This window comes from Hipposideros armiger, unplaced genomic scaffold, assembly GCF_001890085.2.
Source record: "Hipposideros armiger isolate ML-2016 unplaced genomic scaffold, ASM189008v1 scaffold_133, whole genome shotgun sequence".
Taxonomy (NCBI): Eukaryota; Metazoa; Chordata; class Mammalia; order Chiroptera; family Hipposideridae; genus Hipposideros; species Hipposideros armiger.
This window is the reverse complement of record NW_017731483.1, coordinates 2,446,954-2,470,262: the sequence shown is the minus strand read 5'-3', so window position 1 is coordinate 2,470,262 and position 23,309 is coordinate 2,446,954. Positions and strand designations below refer to the sequence as shown.

General features: G+C 46.7%; 1 protein-coding gene across 1 annotated transcript in view; it reads left to right on the top strand.

Annotated features, from left to right (window-relative positions):
• CCDC180 (coiled-coil domain containing 180) overlaps window positions 1-22,668 on the top strand; it is a 51,958-nt gene extending 29,290 nt beyond the window's left edge. Inside the window, 17 exon segments of the mRNA XM_019649478.1 lie at window positions 324-470; window positions 1,665-1,809; window positions 1,984-2,100; window positions 3,019-3,117; window positions 4,743-4,835; window positions 6,898-7,070; window positions 7,344-7,461; window positions 7,463-7,587; window positions 9,539-9,616; window positions 12,661-12,727; window positions 13,510-13,651; window positions 16,590-16,750; window positions 17,319-17,456; window positions 17,951-18,062; window positions 20,385-20,490; window positions 21,224-21,359; window positions 22,497-22,668. Coding sequence (XP_019505023.1) covers window positions 324-470; window positions 1,665-1,809; window positions 1,984-2,100; window positions 3,019-3,117; window positions 4,743-4,835; window positions 6,898-7,070; window positions 7,344-7,461; window positions 7,463-7,587; window positions 9,539-9,616; window positions 12,661-12,727; window positions 13,510-13,651; window positions 16,590-16,750; window positions 17,319-17,456; window positions 17,951-18,062; window positions 20,385-20,490; window positions 21,224-21,359; window positions 22,497-22,628 — 2,089 coding nt within the window. The 3' untranslated portion in view covers window positions 22,629-22,668.
• Window positions 22,669-23,309: the final 641 nt, after the last annotated feature.

Genomic DNA, 23,309 nt, shown 5'->3' with positions numbered 1-23,309 from the left:
CATTTTGAACTTCCTTCTAATGCCTGTTTTTCAGGGCCGGCTGAGTGGCTCAGTTGGTTAAGAGCTCGCTCAAGAGTTTGAGCTCTGAGCAACAGCGGTTCGAGTCCAGCCCGAGCTGAGCAGTCGCTGAGCTACCAACAGGTAGCAGGATGGCTCAGCTAAAAAAAAACCCCAACAACTTCCTAATGCCTGTTTTTCTACCCAGAGAAGCCAGACAGTGGCTCTGGTTTCCCCACAGCTGGGCACGGTAGTGGAGCTCAAGCAGCCTTCCAGGTTGCCCTCCCATGCCCAGGTCACCACCCTGCTCTTCCCGTGTCCCCCAGGCTGGTCACTCTGAGCAACACACTGCACCAGGAGCTGCTTAGCTACGTCGATGTCATCCAGTTGTCCCTGCGCAGCTTCCGCCAGCACTTGGAGGAGAGCCTGGGCAAGCTTCGCTACACCAGCATTGAGTTCATCAAGCACTGCAGGTGGGGCCCAACATCTGGGGCCTCTGAGGGCCACCCGCCTGTCTCCTGAGAGTTGGTCATTTCCCCCTTAATTTTTTTTTTAAATTAAATTTACTGGGGTAACATTGGTTGATAACATTATTCTATATTACGGGTGTACAATTCTATAGTACATCAGCAATGTATATTGCATTGTGTGCTCACCACCCAAAGTCTAGTCTCCTTCCGTCACCGTATATTTGACCCCCTTTACCTCCTTCATCCTCCTCCCACCCCCTTCCCTTCTGGTAACCACCATATTGTTGTACGTGTCCCTGAGTTTGTTTGTTGCTTTCTGTTTTATATCCCACATGAATGAAATCATGGTTCCTGTCCTTTTTCATCTGACTTATTTCACTTAGCATGATAATTTCAAGATCCATCCATGTTGTTGCAAATGGCAGTATTCCATCATTTTTTTTATGGCTGAGTGTTACTTCATTATGTACATGTACCACATCTTTATCCAATTATCCATCAAAGGACACTTAGGTTGTTTTCATGTCTTGGCTATTGAGATTAATGCTGCAGTGAACATAGGGGTATATATAAAGATATATATCTTTATGAATAAGAGTTTTCAAATTTTTTATTGTGACAAAATATACATAATATAAAATTGTCCATTTTAACCATTTTTTAGGTGTACAGTTCAGTGGCAGGAAGTACATGCACATTGTTATGCCACCATCGCCACCATCCATCTCCAGAACTTTTTCATCTTCACAAACTGAAACTGAATCCATTAAATGCTATTTCCCATTCTCCTCTCCCTCCGCCTGTGGCCACCACCATTCTACTTTCTACCTCTGTGAATTTGACTACTTACTCTAGGTGCCTCATTATAAGTGGAATCACACAACATTTGTCCTTTTGTGTGTCTGGCTGGTTTCACTTAATGTCTTCAATGCTCATCCATGTTGTAACATGTGTCAGAGTTTTATTCCTTCTTAAGGCTAAATACGATTCCATTGTGCATATATATGACATTTTGTTTATCCATTCATCCCTCAGTGGACATTAGGGTTGTTTTCCTGTTTCTGTCCTTGAACTACCTGCATTCATTTTTCTTGACCTTGTACTTTTAATCTAAAGCCTTGCCAACTGCAGTATTTGGGATGGGTGGAAAGTTTCAGGCCTGATCCGCGGCTTTTATTTCTCTCAAATTATTTTCAGATTATTTTCAGAGGGAGGCAACTTTTCTTTGGAAGAAATTGACTCACTGTGCTGTCGATTGGAGAAGGAATCTGCCCGGATAGAGTTTGTTGAAAACTTAATCATGAGCAACATGGAGAAGATGGAGAATGAGTACCTGGACCAGGTGGGTGAGCCCCACCCCTGACCTCCAGCTAGACTCCCAGGGCACCTGGTTATAAGGTCAAAGGGGCCAGTCAAGCCCCCTTTCCAACCATAATTGAGCCTATCCCCCTCGGCTTCTAAAGCCCAAAAGTTCCCAATTAAGCCTCCCTCCTTTACTTTTTATATTTCTTTACAGGCCAATGATGTCATCAACAAGTTTGAAAGTAAATTCCATAACCTGTCTGTGGACCTTATTTTCCTAGAGAAAATCCAACGGTTGCTGACAAATCTGCAAGTGAACATCAAGTGCGAGGTAGGACAGATTCATTTTTCATCTGGTGGGTGTTTATCACACACACCTTGCACGCCAGCACTGTCCCAGGTGCTGGGGATACTGTGTGGTCTCTGCCCCATGGTACTTGCACTCCAGCCAGGAAGGCAGATTAAATCACAATAGCCTCTAACATTCATTGAGTTCTTATGCACCATGCATCCTACTAACCAACTTATTTTGATTAGCTATGTTAGTCCTCAGAAGAATCATATGAGGCAAGTACTGTTTTTAACTCCCATTTTAAAGATAAAGAAACCGAGGCAGAGAGTAATTAAGTGACTTAGTCAAGAGCACAGAGCTCTTAAATGGTGGATCCAAAATGTGAATCCAGGTCAAAGATCTCAAATAAACCTAGCTGTACACTTCAAGGAACAAACTAAACCCAAAGTTAGCAGAATGAAGGAAATAAAGGTCAGATCAGAAATAAATGAAATAGAGACCAGAAAAACAGTAGAAAAGATCAATGAAGCTAGGAGCTGGTTTTTTGAAGATAAACAAAATTGACAAACCTTTTGCTAGACTAAGAAAAAAGACACAAGACTCAAAACAGAAATGAAAGAGAAGACATTGCAACTGACATCACAGAAATACAAAGGATTGTGAGACTATGACCAATTATATGCCAACAATTTGGATAACCTTTAAGAAACGGATAAATTCCTAGAAATGTACCTGCGCCCTCGACCACTACTGTGGGTCACCAATTTTATTTTTAAACTTTATCTATTTGACAGTAAAAAAAAATCTTTTAAACTTGCATTGATCAAGCTTTTGATAAGATTGTGCATTTCATTTTTCCAGTACTTAATCCATCTCTCAGATAATAAGTTTTGTCAAACATTTTCCTGGTCAAAATAAATATTCTGAAACAAATCTCGGAACCTCTGGTTTTTCTAGGTGGCAAAATCCAATTTGCAAAAAGATGAATTAAATTCTTCTCTGGAACAGCTGAAAAGCAAAGTAGAAATGTGTCGAAACTCAAGGGGAGATAGAAAGGTAAGTGTTCAATAGATGCTAGGCAATGAATAGTAAAGATGCATCAAGCTGAAATCATAAATTGGAAATTAACTTATATCTGTGGTCAAGATTTTTTCAGTACCAGAGGGGCCACTGAGTCTTTCTACTTAACCCCTATTTTATTAAATGGAATTAAAGAAGAGAAGAGAAACCAGCTGCCTCCCCCAGCACCTCCCAGGCAGGCAGGTAGAGCCCAGTGAGAGCGTCTTTTCTCTTCCACTTCAGTGAATGAGTTAAGGTTTCATTGTTATTAGCAGTGAGAGAACATTTACTTTTCTATCTTTATTGCTTTTTCTTGCATAGTAACATGTGCTTCTTGAAAAAAGTTCCAACATCCACAAAGCCCAGAGTGGAGAACACACATCCCTCATGTTATTCTAATTCCCTGCAGGGCCCCTTATGACCTCTGTATTTTCATTCACATGTTTCTACACGTCCTTTGGAGAGCAGGGAAAACTGGTTAATCTGCTGTGACCTCTTGAACAGGCCCTTTAGGGACCGCTCTGCCTCTCTGGGGCAGAAACATTTGCTCTCCCACATTTCCTCACTCCCCAACCCCCCTTCCTGCCCACTCCTGCTGGTGTCAGAGTGTTAGACAAGGTGGGGGTAAGGTAGGGGGCCACATAGCCTCCTGGCCAGGTGGGGACAGCAGGAACTTGGATGGACAGGCCATCCTGTGTTGATGGAGGACGCTGGTTGGATGAATCTGCAGAGCAGTAATCAGGAGACTGGAGTGATGTATCGGATGCATGGTGAAGGTGGTGGGGACCAGGGACAGTGCGGCCAGAGCCGAGTGCTCCGTGCCACATTGAGGAGGGTCTCTGGCTGCTGAAAGGCAGGAACATAGGTAGGAGAGATGCAGGGTGCTGGGACTGAGGGAGAGAGAATAGTGGCCTGGACAAGGTGCCAGCAGGGACATGTTCCAATTCTAGAGCTGAGTAGCAGGAGGAATGGGAAGGACTCAGAGTGCACTGGGTATGAAGGAAGCAGACAAGGCCAAGGCGCCTCCTGGCCTGGGTCATCTATTAGGTCAGTGAACCATTCGAGAAAGAATGTGTGAGGACTGCTGAGTGATGTGTGGGAGGTGTGGTGAAGGTGAATATCCTCACGGTGTTTCCCTGCGCGCTTGCGGGGCATGGTCAGGGGACTTGCTGCTCCAGGGCGGTGTATATTTGATGTTGTCATAGAGACGGCCAGATTCCTCCGCCAGAAAAACTGTGGTCATTTTACTCCTGCACACCGTCGCCATCTCGGGCCAAACATTTCCTTCTGAACATTGAATATTAGAGCTAGAAGAGATCCCAGGGAGCATTCTGAGTCCCCATCACACAGATGGGCAGATTGAATCGAACAAGTTTAAATCATTTGCACAGAACAAACCAGTAGAACCAGGAATAGAACTCCTGATGCCCCATCAAGTGAAGAATCTGCTCTCAGTGTAGGAGCCTGAGAGTTGGCGCAGGGTTCCCCACTCGCCCGGGGCCCTCCCTGCAAGTGAGGGGCCTCCAGCAAGCCACCAGCCCCCATTCCTGAGGTTTAGATGGAACCAGCCTCCCCTCCTGCAGCCTCTTTCCGGTGGCTTTCTTCTTCTATGTTCTCAACAGACAGTGACGACAGAAGACCTCCTCAGCTTCGTCCAAACTTGGAAAGAAAAATTGAGCCAGAGGATTCAGTACCTCAACTGCAGGCTGGACAAGGTATCTGTGACTCAAATGGTTTTTACTGTAAGGAATGGATGGGGTGGCGGGGAAGGGTAGGTGAGCTGTTGGGCCCAGGCTCCCTAGGAGACCTGCAGGGCTCAGCAGAGCTCAAAAAAGGAGGGGGCTCCCAGGCCCTTGCTGGACTTCAGGCCTTCTGGGATGTCTTGGAAAGACCACAGGCTGTGGAGTCAGATCTGGGTTGAAGCCCAGATGGGCCCCTTCCCTGCATTGGTCTCTTAGGAGACCCCTCACCTCCTCGGCCCCATCAGGACCCTCAGCTCACCTTACCCACCAGCTGTCAGAGCAGCCTCACCTCTCAGACTCTTTCTTCCCACCCACACCCATGAGCAGCCACCAGCTTCTCCCTGCCCACCCCTACCACCTCATCCAAACCCCCCACTCTCATGACCACCTGGCTGCCCTTATCTTCTCACTCCCGCCCCCTACCTGAGCTGCAGCCAGACCAAACACTAGAAAAGGCCAGTCTGACAGTGTCACTCTCCTTCCCTCTGGGTAAAATCCATACCCTTCACTCAGACCTACACAATAGCCTCTGCAGTCCACCCTCCATGGCCTCTTCATTTCTCTGCCCCCTCCTCCGAAGATGTCACGTCACCCTAGGCCTCTTTTTTTTTTTTAAATGAAAGTTTGTTGGGGTGGCAATTGTTAGTAAAGTTACATAGGTTTCAGGTGTACAATTCTGTAATACATCATCTATATATCACATTGTGTGTTCACCACCCAGAGTCAGTTCTCTTTCCATCACCATATATTTGATCCCTTTTACCCTCATCTACCACCCCCCTCCCCCCTTACCCTCTGGTAACCACTAAACTATTGTCTGTGTCTATGAGTTTTTTCTTTCTTTGTTTGTCTTGCTCCTTTCTTGTGTTCAGTTTTATATACCACATATCAGTGAAATCATATGTTTCTCGACTTTTTCTGTCTGATTTATTTAGCTTAGCATTATAACCTCAAGATCCATAGGCCTTCTCTTATCCCTGGTCTGGTCTGGATCTCCTGGCCCCAGTGGAACCTCTCGCTTCCCCATGTGCCCACAGACCATGCAGGGAGGTCTCCACTTTAGGGACTGTCTCCCCTAGACTGTGCACCCCAGGAGAGCAAAAGAGCCTGTGTCTCCCCCACCCTACACTCAGCCCCTCACACCAGGTTTTGAACACCAGAGGCTATCAAACAACTTCAGGCGGTGGACCGGGGTAGAGGGGTGTCATAGAACCAATGGCGGCATAAATTGATACCCCCTCAAGTTCTACCCTGGCCACCCTCAAGCCCTGTTTTGAATCAGCCCTTTCTGCTATGGGAGGCTCTTCCCACCATACCAGCCGCACTAAGCCTCCATTGCACCACCAGTACTGCTCCTGACAAGAGGAGACAGGAGTCCAGCTGGGTCCTTCCCTCTTACAGTCTACCACTGAGATGAGACTTGGAATAAAACAGGGAACAGCTTAACTAAGTGCTCATTGTGCGCCACCACCCTGACCCTTTCTCTAAGGTCCATCTTGAGCAGGGATTGACCACTCACTCATCCATCATTCATTCATTCACTTGTCCATTGGTCAGAAACACTGCCTAGGCACATCCACAGGCCAGCTTTACAGGTCCGTGACCCTCAGTCTCATAGAAGACACTAGAACATTTTTTTTCACAGCACTGGTCCCAATTTTAACCAAACATTTATTTGTAGAAGTGCATATTAAATCTCTGTCTCTCTGACTAGACTGTAAGGTCCATGAGGACAAGGGTCACATGTTGTGGCCTCTTTACCCCACGTTCCAGGACATAGGCAGAGACTTGTAGAGAGCAGGAACTCGGGAAACATTTTTGAAGGTTGACATGCATGCATGAATGAGTGGCCCTCTAGAAGAGATATGGCCATTACTGTTTTATAGAAGGGAAAATAGAGGCTCAGAGAGGTCAGGCAGCTAGCCTCCAACTGCGACACCTCAGCAAGGTGGTACTGGAATTGGAGCCCAGCCTGCCTGCCTCCCTGGCACCTAGGTTGGACCCACACCCATGGGCCCTTCTCTCTGGCCTTCAGGACAACATCTTGACTGACCTGGAGGTGCAGAGTGACATCCTGGTGTCTTCAGAAGTCCTTGAAGAGGAGGCCAAGGTAGATGTGGTCACCCCTGAGTCCTTCGCCCAGCCGAGTCGCATGGGGAAGCCCATGATTGAAGACCCAGCTGTAGAGGTGATCAAGAAGATCCTGCAGTGAGTGGCCCTGGGGTGCACAGTGGGGGCCCTGACACCACAGCCCATGCCCTGAGCCTTCAGGGACCAGTTTTGGGGTCCCAGGTGGAAAGCCTATGATCTTGAGCAAGGGACTTCTCCTCTCAGAGCCTCAGTTTCCTCCTCTCAAATGGGGCTTATGGTAGGATGGAGTCATGTGGTGTTGTGTGCTCACTGGGATGGTGCCCAGTGCTTGGCCTGAGCTGTCCTCATGGTCACTGGGAATAACACTCACACCCTTTTCTTTGGTTTCAGACTTAAGGACTCAAAACACTCAACACCCCTATGTGACAAAATTCGATCCCAGATAGGTAGAGGCAAATCTGGGTCTCAGGGTAACGGTGGTGGGAAAGCCAGTGGTGCTACCTGGCCAATCCTCACCTTGGATCCTCTGCTCTTGTCCTGGGCGATTGTCACTCAAAGGCTTGAAGCAACACCGGAACCGGGTAGAACACTCCATGAAGGCCTTGTCCAGTGGCAGTGCCATCTCAGCAGGGAGGTAGGGATGCTGGTCTGCCCAGGATCTCCCCTTCCCAGGCCCCTACCCTGTCCCTAGCCTGAGGCCAGAGACTACCCTGTTACTTTACCACAATCTATTCTCAGAATGTGTTGCCCATGCTCACAGCTCTGAGACTCCAAGGGACCCAGCGAGGGGGCCAGCTGTGATGCTGGCTTTGGTGATATCTGTATTCATCCTTGCTGAACGACTTGGCTCACCCAGACTTTCTACTTGGAGAACCTGTCTGGGAGTTCATTGGTTTTCCACAGAGATAGCAGGTGGATCCAAACCCTGAAACCTTCCCACAGACATCATCCCTGCCAGAATGAGGGACATCGGAGGTGGCTTTCCTTGAGGGACCACACCGAACCATAGGAGGAGTCCTGGGTCTCTGCATCCTGGCCATGAGCTCTGCCCACTATGCCCCGTCGGAGTCATTAGACTCATGGCTCAGTGAGCGTGGGCCCTGGCTATCCCCAACACGGATTTTACAGAAGGTGGATAATAGAAGCCACGTGGCCGAGCCAACTTTCTGGGTCTTCTGTGAGCCCTTGTCCTTGTTCATGTGGTTTAATTCCTGGTTTTGAGGAAGTGGCAGTAAGGAAACTCCTGCTTTGCATACCTCCAGAAGGTCTTTTTTTATTTTTTTTTTAAACTTTACTGGGTAACAGTGTGTTTTTCCAGGACCCATCAGCTCCAAATCAAGTAGTTGTTTTCAATCTAGTTGTGGAGGGTGCAACTCAGTGGCTCATGTGGGGATCATGAGCAACCTTGGTGTTCTGAGCACTGAGCTCTAACCAACTGAGCTAACCGACCGCCCCCAGATGGTCTTTTTGAACATGCATGGCATCTGCAGTGTGAAAACAAATTAAGACCAACCAAATGCGAAAAACAAAGGCTATTTATTCAGAGCTTGCTACAGCAAGGGAGTCAGCCACATCACATGCAGTTTAGTGGAGACTCAAGGGCAGGCAGAGGAGTGGGAAAGCTGTGTGATGGAGAAAAGGGAGGGATTCGGGCGTGCCTGACTGGAGGCTGTTGGCACAGGGAAGCTGCCAGCAGACCAGCACCAGGGCGTCTTATGTGACTAGTTAGGAGAGCATATTTGGCTGTCTCTGGTTGGTCCTAAGTTGGGAGCAGAGACAAAATTTTGGGAAGTTGTCAGTTGTCAATACTTGGTTATGTGGGCCAATTATTGCAGGAGTTATTGTTTAGCTTTGTGGGTTGTCACTAGGATAACCATCTGGCTTCCTGGCTTCCCACAAGTCTGACTTATGGCAGGCTGGTTCCCGAGTTGTTTATTGTAATAAGGAGTTGGTTTCTCGGGCAGGTTGCTGCAGGTTGTGGGTCAGACTTCTGTATTTATATGTGGTCCAGCCATGGTGCATTTGTGTAATATATTCAGTCTCTCGGTGGTTACAGAATGAAATCCATGTTGCTAGGGCTGCCAGATAAAAATTCAGGAACCCTAGTTAAATTTGAATTTCAGATAAAAGACACATAATATTTTTAGTATAATTATGTCCCAAATATTGCATGAGACATACAATAAATGACTCGTTGCTCATATGAAATTCAAGTTAATTGGGAGTATTGTGTTTTTATTTCAAAATCTGGCAACCCTATATGTGGCTCAACCTATTTTTCTTCGGGGCCTCACCACAGAGAAGCAAGGATTCCAATTTCTGTGATCGAGCACCTCTACCCCTTGTGCCCTGCCGGTGGCCTTGGGTGGGTTTTAGTGGTAAGGGCTCCATCCCCATAGTACGGTTGTCTCCAGAGCTGTTGAGGAGTAGAGGCACCTGGAAGGATTCAGCCCCAGACATGGCAGTCAGGTTGCCCTGCGAGCAGGCCCAGCACCTCTAACAACCCAGGGGTGGGAGTGGGGGTGTCAGATCTCCCCATGCCTGTCCTCAGCCTCCAGAACACTGACCCACCTTTGTCCCAACAGTGGCACACGATACACCAAACCCAACCGAATGGACAGAAAGTACCAGGTGCTTGGGGACGGGCCGCCTCCTCGGGCTGAGTAAGTGACAACGCCTTTTCCTTTACCTCCATTTTAACCTCTTGTCTCTACCTGGGGGCAGCTAAACCTGACCCTGTTGAGGCGAAAATAAGATGTAGGGGGCAGAGCAGGAGGGGTCAGTGAACGGACAGGTAAGGGTCAAGGTCAGTTTGTCTCAGCCCATTTCACTTGAATGTGTTGAGAGATATTTTCACCAAAATTTCACATTTTCCAAACTAAGTGTTTTGTGGTAGCAGAGCAGCTACCCCTTTGAGGGTTGGGTTTTCTTTTGTTTTTTAAATACTTCCCCCTCGCCCATTCCTCTTTTATTTTAATTTCAGTGATTAAAACAAAATCTGCTTCACTTAATGTGGCTACGTTTCAAACACACTAGCAGAATTTCAACTTCAGAAAACAGAATCCAGGTCTACAGCCAGCCCTCCCCATAGTCAGGGACCCCACCATGCCAGCACTCCCTACTCATCAGTCTTTTTTGCCCCAGTGGTCTCATCAACAGGATTTTGTGCACGTGCAAAGAAGGGTGGCTTTTACATCAGGCAGCCCAGAAGTCATGTCTAAATCAGCAGGTAGACACTCCCTTGCCCCACACACCCAAAGACATTCCCCACTGTTAAGACCTTGACTCTCAGTTTTGCGGAGCTCTGTCATTTTATCCCATTTGTAGATTTACATAACCATCACCGCAATCTAGAAACAGAAGTGTTCCATCACCACCTCCTGCTTCTCCTTAGAGCCACATCCACCCCTTCCCCCCCCCCCCCCCAGCACCATCCCTAGCCCTGGGCAACCACTAATCTGTTTTCCACCCCTATAATTTTGTCACTCCAGGAATGTCATATAAATGTTCTCATACAGTATATGACCTTTCAGGGTGACTTTTTGCACTCAACATAAGGCCCTTGAGATCCACCCAAGTTGTCACGTGTATCAATAGTGCATTCTTTTGTATGGCTGATAGGTATGGATGATAGCCATGGTATGGAGGCACCACCGTTTTTTAGTGCTTAAAAAGAAAAATCATAGGCTAAACAGAAAATAAATGAATTGGGCATTTATTCAAGCTCTGAAAAAAGGGAGGCTTTCTTAGCATTATACTGTGGTTAGTTGCTCAGAAAATAGAATCAGAATGATTATGTTTTTACCCCCACATTGGGATTCTGGCTAAATGACTTTTCCCTAAGCCTCGGTCTTCCCCTCTGCACCGTGGGTAGAAGAGAAGCCTCCTCTTATTGCTGTGGAGGGGAGCCAGCAGGTTCCCAAGTGTCACCCACAGGCCTCCCTGAATACAAGATTGTCATACTGAGAAGCACTAGATTAAATCACAAGGAAAAAGACAGAAACACTTGGCCAACAAAATTTTAAACTCCTCTGGGTTAAAATGCAATTAAAAGTTAGATAACAACCAGCGATGAAACAATGGTGGCAAAGAAGGACAACAAAGAAAAAGGCCTTTAAAAATTGGCTGCCTCCCCTTCCCCTAGCAAATTACTAAGGAAAAACCTTGAGAACGCAGTAAGTAGGGTAAAGGAAGAGACCATGCCCAAAGGAGGAAATAAAATTAGGAAAAACACATGGAGAAAACATTCTTGCTAGAATGGAGAGAAGTGGAAGGGGAACAGGTCCAGTCCATATTTTGCCTGAGATTAACCAACCTATAAATAGATTTTAGTGGAAGTTCCCAGTTCATCAAGGAAGGGTGGAGACCATCCTTCCCAGGCACTGCAGATGGGAAGTATTAAAGAAACAATTATTCTGACACTTGTTACAACAATAAGGGGGACTTTATGTGGGACTGTTGCATTAGTGTGTCCCCACTGTCACAACAGGGGAGAGATGAGACTCAACTCAGAATACAAGGACAGTGGGGATTTATAGCCAATGTGCAGAGTGGGTGGGTGGGGGGTCAGTGGATGGAAAACTCAAGGGTAGTGGGATTCCTGCTGAAACTACTTAACAGGGTTCTTGCAGGCAGGCCAGGGGGATCAGCTATCAAGGGTGGGTGGGGGGATTGTCTCTAAACTGATTTAGCAAGGTTTCTGCTTAACACAGAAGCCTGCAAGCCGAAGACAATGCCCAAGGATGAGGCCTAGTTGAAAAGTGGGCTCAGAGGAGCCTGTCTAAAGTTCGATCAAGGAGAGAGTCTTTATGAGTCCCCCCTCTTGTTCAAGGAAAGAAAAGCAGAATGTAAGATATCCGTGAACCTAATTCCGAACCTATTTTAAAATCAGCAGAAGGAAATACAATAAAATGTCATCATTGATTTTTCCTTCTTGTTTTTCATCATATTTTCAATTTTCTTTAATTATGATGAAGGAATTTTAAAATGAGAGATCGAGTGACCTATTACATATATTTTAGAAATTGGCCAACGATGGTGTGTTTATAAACAGTCACTGCGTCACTTTACAAAAGCTGGAAAATGAAGTGTCCTACAGCTACATGTAGTTCTAATACATCTGTCCTTTACTTCACTCTTACTACTGAGCTGGTTGACCTAACTGGACAGGATCTGTGCAAATGTGTTTAACTAAGCCCTCATGTGCGCACAGTTACCGAAAGGCCAGAGGTACTAGAGTGAGAATGTTTGGTCCTACAGGAAGCCCTGCTCATTTGATAATATTTACAAGAAATCATTATTTCTTCTTTCAACCAATACTGAGGCACTGATAGGTACAGGCACTGCACTGGGGTTGGGGGTTCCATGATAAAGAAAAATAGACACACGTAGTCCGTGTCATGGTGGACCTGAACATCTGCTGGGCGAGATGGAGGTTAATCAGCCAGTCACACAAAGCAATCCCAGATCCCCCTGTGGGGAGTGCTATAGAGCTAAGGGCCACTCTGGGAGCGTTGGAACTAGGCAGTCAGGAATTGCCACCAAGCCAGGATCTGAGGAAGAGCAGGAACAAATGCGACCAAGAGGAAAAGTTAGCAGCGTTCTCTGGGGAAGAATCAGTGTGTGCAAAGGTCCTGGGGAGGGAGCGGGTAAGTACAAGGAGTGATTAGACCCGGTCCCTCAAGGACTTGTCTCGTGTGTGTTGCAGGGACTTTAAAGGGATCATCCTGACCCTCCTCTGGGAGAAAAATGAGCATCTGCTGAACATCGTGGAGGTGAGGGCTGCTGCCCACAGGCCTCGGCCTTTCCCTCTGCCAGCCGCTGACCACATGTCCCCAGCTGCCTCTGCCTCCCACAATCTGCTGATGATGGCCTTGTGGGTGAAACTGAGGAAAGCAGAATCTAGCTCCCATGACCATGGCCACCCACCTAAACCTCATTCATTCATTTATGCATTTATTCAGCCACCAAACGTTTCTTGGACACTAACTGCATGTCAGATACTGGGCGTGCCAAGAGGAACAAGCCCATCTTGCCCCTGAGGCCATTGCTCAGCAGGAGGGTTATAGACATGGCAGCAACACAGGGAAACAGGTGGGGTGATGGGAGTGGCACCTGGGGGTCCTTCTGTAGGAGCTACCCAGTGCTCTGTTCCAGCACACTCAACACAGGCGTGTCTGTGCATTTTCCTGTCTGCCTCCTACTGGGCTGTGAGTCCTTCAGAGCAGGGGCTCCGGGTCATCCATGTCAGTGGCCCACAGCCTGGTACCCAGGTGGGCGCTATAGGAAGCTCTCAACCTGGCCATGGAAATGACATTCCGTTTTGGCCTTGAAGGATAAATAGAATTTTGCCATTTACTCACTTGTGTCTCCCCTAGCCCCGCAGTGCCGGCAGTTGTGAAAAGGGCAGACAGACAGGAAGAGTGTCACCGGCATAGGGGACAGCAGGAGAGAAGGCTAGGAGGTGTCGAGAGCAGGACCAGAGGATGCCAGGAGCATGGACCAGAGTCCCGTAAGAAGGGTCCTTGCCCACACACTGGTCAACCCTCTATTGTAGGAGTTTTACCGCAAAGAGAAGCGTTCAGTCACCAGGCCTGACTGCATGTACGACACCTTCGACCAGTGCACGGAGAACATTGGCAAGAAGATGCTGGAGTACCAGAGCCAGACCAACGAGTACCACAACTCCTGCCTCATAGGTGGGTGCGGGCAGGGGGGCAGGCCCAGGGTGTGACATGAAGCCACTGACTGAGCGAGGCCTGGGCCTCACGGCCTGCATGTTACCCTCCTGATCTGGAGGTCACCAGGGAAAGTAGGGGAGCCTCCTGTGAAAAGCCCACATCTTAGAATTAGGTAAAAACCTTGATCAGATTAAACTGGGAGAAATAGTGATGGCCTGCCCTCCACCATATTTCTTGAGAAATATGGTGATTTGTATCACTAAAAATATTTTGTTCGTTGCAGATAGTTTTGACAGCTTTATTGAGATATTCATGTAACACAATCCACCCATATAATGTGTACAATTCAATGGATTTTAGTATAATCAGAGTTGTGCAACCATTACCACTGTCAGTTTTAGAATCCCTTGTTCCTCTATCACTTCCCCAGCCCTAAGCAACCACTAATTTTCTTTCTGTCTCTATAGATTTGCTTATTCTGGGCTTTCACATGAAAAGACCACATTTCATATAGTATGTGGTCTTTTGTGTCTGGCTTCTTTCATTTTGTATAATGTTTTAAAGGTTCATCAGGGTGTAGCGTGTATCAGCACTTGATTCCTTTTTCTGGCTGAATCATATTCCGTTGTATGCATTTACCTCATTTTGTTTATCTGTTCATTCATTGATGGCCGTTTGGTTATTTCCACCTTTTGGCTATTGTGAATAATGCTGCTATGAACACTCATGTACAAGTTTTGGTATGGACATACGTTTTCATTTCTCTTGGGTGTATAACTAGGAATGGAATGGCAGGGTCATGTGGTAACTTGTGTTGAATCATTTGAAGACTCCTTCCAGAGTGCCTACTGTAGCTTGGCCTGTGTTGGGCAATGATGAGCTTGGTAGACACAGCCTCCTGGAGAATAGGGACATGAAAAGAGGCAGGTAGAATACACCTGGCCATTTATACTTATTGTAATGACATTAAAGGAGCTGTGAAAACATGCCCAATGGACCCCCTTTTGCCCATTTCTCCATGTTCCTCTATGTCTTTGTCCATAGCCATGTCTGTTTAATGCAGTTGTTAAGTCCTAATTATTCCTGCTTCTAAGGCAGGGAACCTGAGGGCCCATCACAGGCCTGCTGTATTGGTTGAGGATAGAAGAGGGAAAGGAATGGGGGAGAGCCAGATCTGGGGTCAAGACCCAGCACTGCCATCTCCCAGCTGTATGACCTTGACCAAGTCACCTCACTTCTGTGAGCCTCTTTCCCTGTCTGTAAGTGGAGATAAAGGCAAAACCCTCCGTGCAAGGCTTTTTTTGAGGATTAAGCCCCTTGCATAGACCTGCAATATATAAGGGAAACTGCTGTCATTCTCATTACTGAGGTTAGGCCATGGCTGGAATTGAAACTACAGACAGCATTGTGTTTCTCTAGCTCAGAATTTCCCCAAGTGAACTCTGTGGGATCCCGTCCTCTATGATCCTCCTCAAAAGAAAGTTTCTGTGGTCAAGAAATGCTGAAAATTATGTGCCTCTCTGGAAGATTCATAGTTCATGTTAAATGGACACTTCCATTTCCTACGGTTTGTGAGTCCAGTGTCCTGATCAACTTCCCACTGGAAACATAAAAATGCTGGATAGAAACTTTTTGTGATGAACTCTTTTAAATGCATTGAGCTAGCTGTAAAGTAAGAAACACACAAGGCCCCAAAATTAAATAAAATATGAACTATAAAAGATAAATTAAACAGTGATTTTGGCTTTTGCCTGAGGGCTTTGCTGACTCCCCATTTTCATGGCCTTCGGGGCACTGTAGACAAAGCCCCAGACCTCCCAAAGCAGAAAGTCTGACAGGACACATGCCACATGAAACTGGACTCCGCCTGCTGAGTCAGGTGAATGAGACAAAACCACCTCTCCCACCCACAACGAGAAGGCAACTGTTTTATTAAAATCCTTGATCCTGGGTAAAGAAAAAGAGGAAAAACCCCGATGAGAATCTGTAACTATAAGCCAGCCGTTGTGTGGTGTTTAAACCTGAAGTCACACTGAGATAAACCTGAATTCAACTTTGTTTCCATAGATCTCTCACTGATACGTTAGCTTAAAATGATCGTGGCTTAGTTGTGCTCAGATACCTGTTTAGTGGAGACACTACAAATCTGTAGTAAAAACCACCTTCAATTCAGGCCTCCAAGGAGTCCCACAAATAAAATGCCCAGAATTAAGAGGTCACTGTAAAAACAAACGAAACACAAACACAAGGAAAAAAGGCACCTTGAACATGAGGCAGCTGGATGAGGCCAGTAACAACTTCAGATATTGAACATATCAAACACAGAATATAAAAGAATTATTCATTAAAGAGCAAATTGGAAACACGAGTAAGGAGGAAGAGACTATTAAAATGACCAAGTAGATATGAAAGGAAACCAAATAGAACTCCTATCTTGGGCAAATAAACAGTTGAAATTTAAAAATGATGAATGGCTTTGGTATCAGATTATTCACTGCTGGAGATGAAATCGGTGAACTGGAAGGTAGAGCCAAAGAAAATACCCAAAATACAGCACAGAAAAACAGATGAAAATTGGGGAGAAAGGTGAAGAGATATAGAGGAAAGAATAGGTCTAACATATAGCTATTTTAGAGGTCCAAAGGGAGAGGAAATAGACTAGAGTCAAAGCAATATTCGAAGAGATAATGCATGAGACAGATCTGCTAAAAGACACAATGCATTTTAAATGAGCTGAAAAATTCTGCAGAGTATAAAAGTCCTTTGAACTTTTTTAATCCAGTATTTTCTATACCGGTTTGAACACAGGTTCCCTTTTGATGAAATGGCTATTACCACATTGAAGACCAAGTCTTTCTCTTTGGGAGACTGCCTTGGGCCTTCGTTAGAGAGATCACCTCAGCAACTTAGTTCTGTTCTGCCCTCTCCCCTGATCCCCCACCCCCAATGTCTACAGAATTACGAGCCCAGATGAGGAGATTTGAGGAGCTGCTGCCCCAGGTATGTTGGCTGGTGATGGAGAATTTCAAGGAGAACCACTGGAAAAGATTTTACACCTCCATCAGAGAGATCCAGGAACAGTTCTGGGATTATCAGAAGCAACTGGAGAAAAGGAAGGTGAGGGCCCCAGAACTAGCCCTCCCTCTCCAGGACCAGGGGCCCTGGGAATTCAGAAATGGGTGCAGGGCATAGGCAGAACTGAGTCCCAGGGAATGCAGTGGGCTAGGCTTGGGATTGTAGGATGAGGGCTGAGGGACAGAAGGTATTGGAGAAATGAGTGGAGCCAATAGCTTCTTCATAGAAAACATTCAATACACTCCTTGTTGGATTTAATGGGTGGTCAGCTGGGTTCCATGTGGCCATGGTCATTGAGATCAACAATGATTGTCCACCTGGTCCTTGCAGCCGTGAGATGTGGATGCTGTTGATTTCATTGGACTAAAGCCCTGATTGTGCTGGACAGATACCCTCTCCCTACCTTCAGAGTCGGCTCCTGCCATGCCTCTATCTTGCCTTCTCTGCCCCTCCTCTGCCCACCCATGAGCCTTCAGACATCCAGGTCACAGCACATATCAGCCTAGCCATGGCCATAATTGGCAGAGGACATGGGCCAGGGACTTTTTGGTTCTGACCTCGAGATGGTGGTGTCAAAATCCTTGCTGATTTTTGGATGTTTTGATTGAAGGATACAAATGCCCAGAGTCTCCATCCAAATCTCGGACACCCTGCACGTTTCCAAGAAATGGAGTCTCTATGTCGACTGGAAGAGAAAAGACAGGAGGATTTGGACACTATAATTAGGGAAACCAGGGAGAAGCTGGAGGTCAGTGATGCCACCGACTCCCAGGTCCAGGTGCTGAGGGCTGCACTGCACTCCAGAGAGATTAGCCCAATTGACAGCCCACCAACAGCACTAAGCATGGCGCTGGCATGCTGGCCTAAGTGGGGCATGGAAGCGGGCGGGTTTTACAGGTGGAAATGATCATTCTTGGCTGTTTTAATTTGCATTTTTTGATTTCTAAATTAATTACAAAATTAATGAGAATTTTTTTTTTTTAAGATCTAGATCTCTAGTTTTATTTCCTCTTTGGTGAATTGTCCCTTGGCCATTTCTGAATCATTTCCTATCTTCAAGCCAAGTCACCTCTACCTTTTGGGAGAGGCTTCCTGGCTGAAGACCAGATGCCAGTGAACTTGAACACAGTTGATACATGGCTTTGCTCTTGTCTCACCTGCTGGCTCCCCAAATCCCCCTCAGCCTGCTTTTGGAGGCAAGTTCCTCTCCCTGAAGCACCAGGCCCCCCGTGTTTCCTCCAGGAAGCTACCAGGAAGTATGGCCGGGTTTTCATAACCAGCTTGGCCGCCTTCGCTGAGAAGTTCCTGCTGCAGTTAGATGAAGTGGTCACCATTGATGATGTCCAGGTTGCAAGTAAGTGGCACCGCTGGCCTTGTGCCCTGGCCCCAGGGGGTTGGTGAGGTGTAGGCTGATGGGCCTAGAGGGTTCTGCTTTCCCCCAATTCCACCAGAATGAAAGCAGATTCTCCACTGAGGGGACTGATGAATTTTTGGTTTTGTTTTCATTAAAAGTAACTTTTTTTTAATTAAAAAAGCAAATCCCAAATGGCTCAAAGGTTATATATAAACAATGAAACTCTAATAGTAAATATTTTCATAATCTTGAGATAGGGACAGCTTTCCTAAGTATGAGATGAGAGCCAGAAACCACAAAGGAAATGGCTGGCACTTCTCTGTGGCCAAAATAAAAACAAGGAAAAATGTCAAAAGATGGAAAGACAAACCACAAACTGGAAAAATATCCTGATAACCTAAAGGTCAGAAGGCCTACTATCCTTGTTGTACAAAGAACTCTCATAAGTCAAATTTATAAAAAGAGACAAAGGACAAACACATGCAATTCAAAAGAGAAGTAATTCATACGACCAGTAAATGTAAAAGATGCTTGACTTTACCTATGATGAAAAATGTGAATTCAAACATTACCATATCAGTTTTCACCAATAGCCTTGCAAGGCTTTTTTTTTTTTTTAAAGATTTTATTGGGGAATTGGGGGAGGGGAAAAGACAAGTTGCTGTCCTTTGGTTCTTCAGTCTATTGGGTTGTTGGAAAAGTCATGACGTATTTTTTCTCTGTTTTTCGTTGCAAAAATGCGTCATGACTTTTCCGACAACCCAAAAGTTGTGGAGGATGTCGCTTCACTAACCCATGTTGATATTGTGATCATTGTGCTCTTCCCGGATGAGGCAGTTGATTGCTGGCCATTGGACGGCAGCTCACGCCAGCTGCCAGCTGCTCACGCTGGCTGCTGGCCACTCACAATAGTTCACAGCAACCCACTGCAGCCCTACTGCAGCCCACGCCGTCACCAGCGACTTACGGCAGCCCAGCTCCAGGTTGAGCTGTTGTTCACCATCTTAGCTGTAGACGGCGCAGTGTCACTGGCCCTAATGTGGGATCTGAACCGGCGGCCCTGCTGCTCAGAGCTTGCGCTCCCAGGCCAACTCTTAACCAACAAGCCACTCGGCCTGCCCTTTTTAGGGCTTTTAAGCTCAGTGGCAACCAGCCCTGGTGAGAATGTGAGGAAGCCCAAGTGCTACAGAGACCCTTGGAGAAGTGTAACATCAATACCACTCCCTCAGAGAACCCTCTGTCAGTACCTGTCAAAATTCTTTTCTTTTTTTTTTTTTTTTTAGCTGAGCCATCCTGCCACCTGTTGGCAGCTCAGCGGCAACTCAGCTCGGACTGGGCATCGAACCACAATTGCTCAGAGCTCAAACCCTTGAGCGAGCTCTTAACCAACTGAGCCACTCGGCCGGCCCCAGTACCTGTCAAAATTCTGACTGCACATCTTTGACCTAGCAGTTGTTACCCTGGGAATTTATCCAACAGAAATACTTGCACACTTTTTCAAAGATATATTTTCAAACATATTCGTCACAGCACTAAAATTGCAAAGAATTGGAAACTACACTAATATCCAGGTATAGGGGATTGGTTAAATGAATTATGGTCCAGATGTACAAGTGAATATTGTGCAGCTGTTAAAGTAGGTGCAGTAGGTCTATATGTGCCTACGTGGAAAGGCAGGAAGGAATACTGTTATATGAAAACACAAGTTGACAGTTAGCACTTACGTATGATAGCATTAAAAAAAACCACACACATACAATATAAACATGCATACTCACGTATATGTAAATGAATCTGTGTCAGAGAGGTAGAGAGAGACACAGAGAGTGAGAGAGTCAGAGCCTGAGAGACAGGTACCAGATTGTTGACAGTGCTCACCTCTACTGGTGGCTGTGATAGGGAGAGACTTCTAGAAACTTCTCTTTTTCCAGGTTAGGTGATTTTTAAAGTTTTTATAATGTACCTGTTACATGTATAACTATACAAAAGACTCAAATCATGTATTAAATGTTATCCATTTATCACTAATCTATTAGGTAATTAAAATGTTATTTTCATTAAAAATTTTTATTACAAAGACAATAAATATATATTATGGTAAAATAAGAAATTCAATTTGAATTACAAAGGAAGTTAGGAAGACAGCCTACCTATCTGGTGGATTCAGCTTTTCCGTGGGAGGGGCCTCTGCCTCCACAGGAGACTCCAGTGGGGAGGCGCGGGCTGAGCCCTCGTTTCTCTAAACGTAAGATCAAGGGGTAGGCCCCTTGAGCTCAGGCTGTGGGTGAGGCCACGGTCAGTAACCTGTCTCTTACCTGCCAGGGATGGAGCCCCCCAAACAGAAAACATCAGTCCTCATACGGAGGAAACTCACTGGACTCTCCCTGGAGGAAGAGGGTGAGAAGCCCCTGATTGAACGGGGGAGCAGGTAAAGTAAGAATAGGAGGAATACGTGAATGGCTGTATCTGCTGTAGAATAAGACCTGGTCACCTGGGAATGGCATGAGGTGCTAAGCTTCAGTCTCCTCATCTGTGAAATGGGCATGGCAGCCTATCTCACATGATGTTATGAAGAGAAAGTTAAATGAGCTTGTACTTGGAGTGCCCCTGGCACATACTGAGAGCGCAACAGCTATTGGTTTACATAATAAGGTCCCACAAAGGGGCCCACAAAGAAATGGAGGCCTGTCCCAGGGGGAGGCATGTTCTGGGTTGCTGGTGGCACTGTGAGCCACTGCAGCTGTCTGTCATGTGTGCCGGGAGCTATCAAAGTGCTTGTCCCTGTGTCTCAAGAATGTGACTCTGGAAGAGAAGTAGGGCATTGATTTGCCAAGCTAAGTTCTTAGCAGTGGCTTTTATAGCGCAGTAGGAACAATGGACCAGGAACCAGTGACTGCTACCTGGCTGGCCAACAGATGAGAAAAGTGAGACCCAGAAACAGGAAGCAACTAGAGGTGTGGCAGTCCCCTCCCCCATGCAGAACCCAAGACTGTCTATTCACATGGCTTTAAACAGTATGAAAATATGAAAAAGAACTTGAAGAAACTTAACATTAAATGCTCAGAAGGGTTTTTCTTTTAATTACGACACTTAAAGAAATGCTAGCTTTTCTAAGGATGAAGCCACGCCTGTGGGGTTTTTACATGCACGTTTGTTTGTAGGAAGTGGCCCGGAATCAAACCCACCGAAGTCACCATCCAAAACAAGATTCTCCTCCGGAAGACTTCATCGATCACCACCACCAAAACGACCCTGGGCCACCTGGCAGCCGTGGAAGCCCGCGATGCCGTCTACCTGGTGAGTGAAGAGACGGGCTGGGACGGAAGTGTCCAACGGAGCACAGGGCAGCTCAGTGTGGCGTGCTGGGGAAGGAGGGACCTTTCCATCACAGGTGCCCTGACATTTGGCCCTTGGAGCAGATAACACATGTCGGGGTGCTCCAGACACAGTGTCAACACGCAGGGCAGTTGATATTCTAAGGCACAGGATCCTGGTGACAGCGTGGGTCAGATGGCGTGAGCCCGTGTTGCGGGCACCCAGATGGGGGACCCCCCCACCCAGACTGAGGGCAGGGTGAAGGAAGGTTTTCCAGAGGAACAGTTGGGTCACAGCGAGGGGACAGAGTTAGTCAGAGGCACACAGACCCCAGGAGCAGTGGGTGGAACAGCTGATAGTTACTGAGTACCTATTGTAGCTTCTGTCCTCAATATGAGGCATCTCATTGAATCCTTGTAACGACCCCATGAGGAGGTAGAATTGTCCCCATGTTACTGCTGAGGACACTGAGGCTTAAAGAAACATGCCCCCCGTCTATGCCACTACAGAGTAGCAGAGCTAGGATTAGAACCCAAGTGGGGCTTGCCTGAAGAAGCTACACCCAGATGCCACCTGTGGGACCTCTCGGCTCTGAAGAGGTGTGGACCTTTGACTTGGTGCCCAGAGAGAAACCTTGTCCTGCCCAGAGATAGGCTGACTGGTGTTGGGAGAGCCTACAGGGCCCAGGGCTTGCCCTTACTGGGCCACCATGTCAAGCCCCAGGCAGAGGGGGCAGCTCTGCCTGCTTAGGGCCTAGAGGGCTCAGCCTCCCGAGAAAGCCAAGAAGCCTGAGTTCCAGGGATGCCTCAGTGCAGGACAGCAGTTAAGAAGGAGTGCAGAGTCCAGTAGACCAGATACTAGTCCCTGCTCAGCCTCTTTCTAGCTGAGTGACCTTCAGGCAAGGCTCTGAGCCTCAGTTTCCCCATCTATAAAACAAGGAAAACAATAGGACCTGCCTGATCAGTTGTTGAGCAAATTACATGAGAAATGACTTGTGGCAATCTTGCCAGTGTCTGGGGTGGGTTAAAAACTACCTGCCGGCAAGTTACAGAGTTCTTCTAGGGCACAGAGTCCAGAAGTCCCTCCTCATGTGGCCTCCTGCTGCTGCCTTGTTCCCAGAAATATTTAGCAGCATTTGAGGAGGAGTTGAAGAAGATCCGGGATGATGACATATCGCAGGTGAAGGCAGCTCAGCGCTGGAAGGACAGCTGGAAGAGCTCCGTGCACACCATCCAGGGCCTGTACTTGTGATACCTCAACTCACTCCAAATAAAGGCTCATTTTGTATGGACTCCTTCTTTATACATCTGTCTGTCTGTCCTTCCATCCAGCCGTCCATCTACCCATTCATCCATCCATCCATCCATCCATCCATCCCTGCATCCCTGCTCTGTGCTCAGCACTTTGGCTTCATTAGTCACCAGGACATGATGTGGTACCTGCCCAGGTGGACATCGGTTCCATTGAGAAAGACTGAGGTGAAAGGAGGCATGCCACACGGTTAGCAGGGATGGTAGGCGACAGGAATGGCTCATTTAAAATAAGAGACCAGCACTTCAAAGGAAATAACTTCCAAAAATCATGCTTGGTACTTCACCTTGGAAAATGAAATAATTCAAACTTATGGGAAAGAGTATATTTTACATTTAACAAAAAGTGGGCTATAATTGCAACTATGCAGTGATTCCTAGAACCTATGAAGAATTAACCCAGTGTTGATTGGGTATCTGCCTGGCAACTTGCCTGGCCAAATTACAGCATTTTGGAAAAAATCTTCAAGGCCTCCTTAATTTTCCTTAGGGCCTCTTTAATCCCACGGGACTCAGATCATGCTCTGTGGAAACCTCCATCCTGTGGTCTTTTTTTGGTCGCCTTTCTCCTCTTTGATTGCTAAGTGGCCCAACCATGCCAGGTCTCATTTGTCATTAGCTT